This window comes from Morone saxatilis, unplaced genomic scaffold (assembly GCF_004916995.1).
Source record: "Morone saxatilis isolate NCDOM2014 unplaced genomic scaffold, NCSU_SB_2.0 Contig11, whole genome shotgun sequence".
NCBI lineage: Eukaryota > Metazoa > Chordata > Actinopteri > Moronidae > Morone > Morone saxatilis.
In genome coordinates, this window is record NW_023339663.1 from 11,725,363 (window position 1) to 11,728,621 (window position 3,259).

The 3,259-nt window shown below is 38.7% G+C and overlaps 1 protein-coding gene across 1 annotated transcript in view; it reads right to left on the reverse strand.

Moving 5' to 3' along the window:
* dpep1 (dipeptidase 1) overlaps window positions 1-2,760 on the reverse strand; it is a 6,191-nt gene extending 3,431 nt beyond the window's left edge. Inside the window, exons 1-4 of the mRNA XM_035682433.1 lie at window positions 2,474-2,760; window positions 2,095-2,221; window positions 697-829; window positions 442-592 (exon numbers count right to left, since the gene is read on the reverse strand). Coding sequence (XP_035538326.1) covers window positions 442-592; window positions 697-829; window positions 2,095-2,221; window positions 2,474-2,601 — 539 coding nt within the window. The 5' untranslated portion in view covers window positions 2,602-2,760. The remainder of the gene's footprint in view (window positions 1-441; window positions 593-696; window positions 830-2,094; window positions 2,222-2,473) is intronic.
* Between the last annotated feature and the right edge of the window lie 499 nt (window positions 2,761-3,259).

Below are 3,259 nucleotides of genomic sequence, written 5' to 3' on the forward strand. Positions count from 1 at the left end.
ATTTCCTTTTAAGGTTTCCTCTCTGCCACCTACAGTTACAGTGAACTTCCTCAGCTGTATATCAGTGATCAGGATGAGCTCTGCAGTACCAAACAGGCTTTTCCAGAGAATCTGATACTGCTGCCAGGAGGAATCCCCCGTACTCCCCACAGCACAACCAACTACTACAATAAAATGCTGTTTACACATTAATGATCTAATGATATAACAGTCACAGCCCTTTTTCTGTATTTGTACTTTTACTTTTACTAACTTTAGGTTAACTACCTAGACTTTTACTTAAGTAAGCTTTCAATGCAGGACTTTTACTTCTGGGTTTTATAGTGTGGTGATAGTAGTAGAGGATCTTGATACTTCCTCCACCACTGGCTCAGAAACACACACTGTGTATTTCTCTTTGTGTGTTTGATGGCATAGATCTGCTGCACTGCTGGCTCTTACCAGGGTGTGTTGCAGGAGTGTGTGAGTGTGAGGTAGCGGACCCCCAAATGGTACATGGTGCGCAGTGTGCCCAGACTGCTGTCGAGTGAGTGACCCCCTTCGACCCCGATCAGACTGGCTGTCTTGTTCATTGCGAAGGCCTCCATGATGTCTGTGCAGTGCAGACATGAGGGATGATGGGTGATTCAGTATGGAAGCAGAGGCAGGTATGAGCAAAGTAGAGTTGACACTCTCTAAAATTACTAGCACACTCACCTTGGCTACTGGTGGCAAACATGAAGGTTTCTGGGTATTTCTGACACATCCTGTGAACCACATCTATCTGCTCCAGTGTTTGGCGGACAGCATCTTTGTACTGAGTTTCACAGGGAACATAGGCTGACCAGAACTGAAAGAGGAACAGAGCATAATGTATGAATTACCAGCACCACTGCGTATCCAAGGAATGTTTATAGAGCTCCTGTTTTCCTAATTAGAACCATGTCCCTTTTTACTGGTTGATTTTATGAATGCTTTGTTAATATCACCCAAAGTGTGAGAAACAGTATCTCTTTTAGGGACTCGTGGAAAATGACTGCATTAAGGTAGTTCAAATTGTTAAAAACAATCACTTCTCAACAATACATACCACATAAAATAAGACCAGAGAGACGAAATGTCTTGCCTATTACAATTACAATTACATCCAGTATAAAGATTTTTTAAAGTGCTTGATGTTCTTTACTCTAGCTTGCATAATACAAAAAGTTAGTTTTGTCAAGGTCATAAAAGACATTTTACAGAGGTAGGCAGGAAGTGTATCAAGACTAACACTGAACAAATCTTTTTTTCTCTGTATTATCAGTGAGGTCCATGCAGTTATAATGTATAATAGAATCAAATCCTAAATCTAAGGAAATCCTGTGTAAGATTTCAGTTAGGGATCCATATGATTGTGTATTTTGTTTTGTTTAATTTAGAAACTACTATAGCTGTCAAATAAATGTACGTGTAGTAAGACGTATTTACTACATACTTCACTCTAAAAGGTTACTTAAGTGTTTATTTGAGTAAATGTATTTATTTACATTCCACCAATGCCAAATTTTGATTTTTGCTGCATATGAAAAGTACCTTCTAGATTAAAGATATAAAACTTAATTTGGGTTTACATCCTTAGGGTTGGGAGACCAGTGAATCTGAATTGAAGCTTGGGTTGACTATATATAGATAACTGTGTCATCTGCGTACAAATTATTCTTTACTAGCTTAAATTTTCATCTAATTTTGTTTAATTACATGGAGAACAAACAGGTGTTAATGTGAAACCTTGTCACCCCTTTTTTGGGGCACCTTGGAGCTGCTCAGTGCAACTACACAGTGCTGTGGCTTAGATTTCAAGTAATCAGCGTCATCCTATAATATTTCATTTCAAGAGTCTAAATGAGGAGGCGGTTACTGGCAACGCACAGGTGCTTATGAAGTGGTTAAAATATCAATACATGTGATATTTTGAGAGATACGCCTTACACCTCTGAATGACATGACCTTATTTATTTAATATGATCTCTAGAAGACAGGACATGGGGCTTAGCAGATAAAAAACCCCCTTCACCTTGAAAGGATAGTTAAATTTCATTTCCCAGTTCCCAGTACATTCTGTTCTGTATGTACCTGTGCTCCCAGGCGTCCGTCCTTGATCTTAGGGATGTTGGTGTGTGTGGTTTCAAGCGTATTAAGATCCACTTTATTGAGCTCATTGTTGAATTGCTTTCGAAGTTGCCAAGGCAGGTCATTATGGCTGAAAGTTTGCAAAATAAAAGGTCACACACTAATAGAACTTCCCCCTCAAAACTTTTATCACAAACTGTGATTTTACAGCAGGGAAGTCTGGCGAGATCAGCATTAGAAATTGCTTCCAGAAGTGAGCTTTCACTACAGAATGTATCATATCATCATTGTTGCGGGCAAACAGCAGATAAACAGCAGATAATATCATTAAAACAGTCATGAAAAGCAGATTTTACTTCATGCAAAAGATGTTATCTCTTACCCATCAATGAGCGGGGTCTCAGACATCAGCTGCAGAGCTCTGGTCATGTATGGATCCTCAGCTAAGCTGGCAGCACAAGAACTGAGCCACAGCGCCAAATATACAGCTAAGATAAACTTAGATAGCATTTCTTAAAATTCTACACACTTTTAAATGCTCTGCTTTTCTTTTACTTTGCGTCCTTAAGCTTTCTCCCTTGTTACCCTAATCTGTCTTCTTGGCCTTTCTTTAACCTCTTAGTAATCCTGATTCTACCTACTGCCGCTGGAACAGATTTCTTTCTCGTTAGCCAATCATCAATCTAAAAAAGCTTATTCTTTCAGATTCTTACTCGAGTTTTCTGTCTGTTTCCATTCGATGATGCCTTTGAACATCAACACTGTTCATTGCTCCTCCTCTCGCTTGAGTCTGTTTCTTATTATAGCCTCACCAGTCATAAATGCAGCACAGTAGCTCAAACATTCTTCCAATTTCTAGAATCGTTAGCCAACACGTTAGTTAATGAATAATATTCCTTTTGAGTGCTTTTCTAAAGTTCACTACATATTCTTTGGACAATGATATCTCTTTATTTAACATGACATCATTCCTATGGCCTTGGAAAACTCAAAACTGTTTCCAGAACTGCTACGCAGAATCAGCACAGCAGTCTGGCTTTAACCAGTGCTTCAACCATCTTCATTGTGAAGAAGAATGATTCTGAATTTTATACAAAGTTAGACTATGTTTAGAGTTGGAGTACTTTAGAGTAAGTGCTTTGTAATTCTACATCAACGTACTACTACA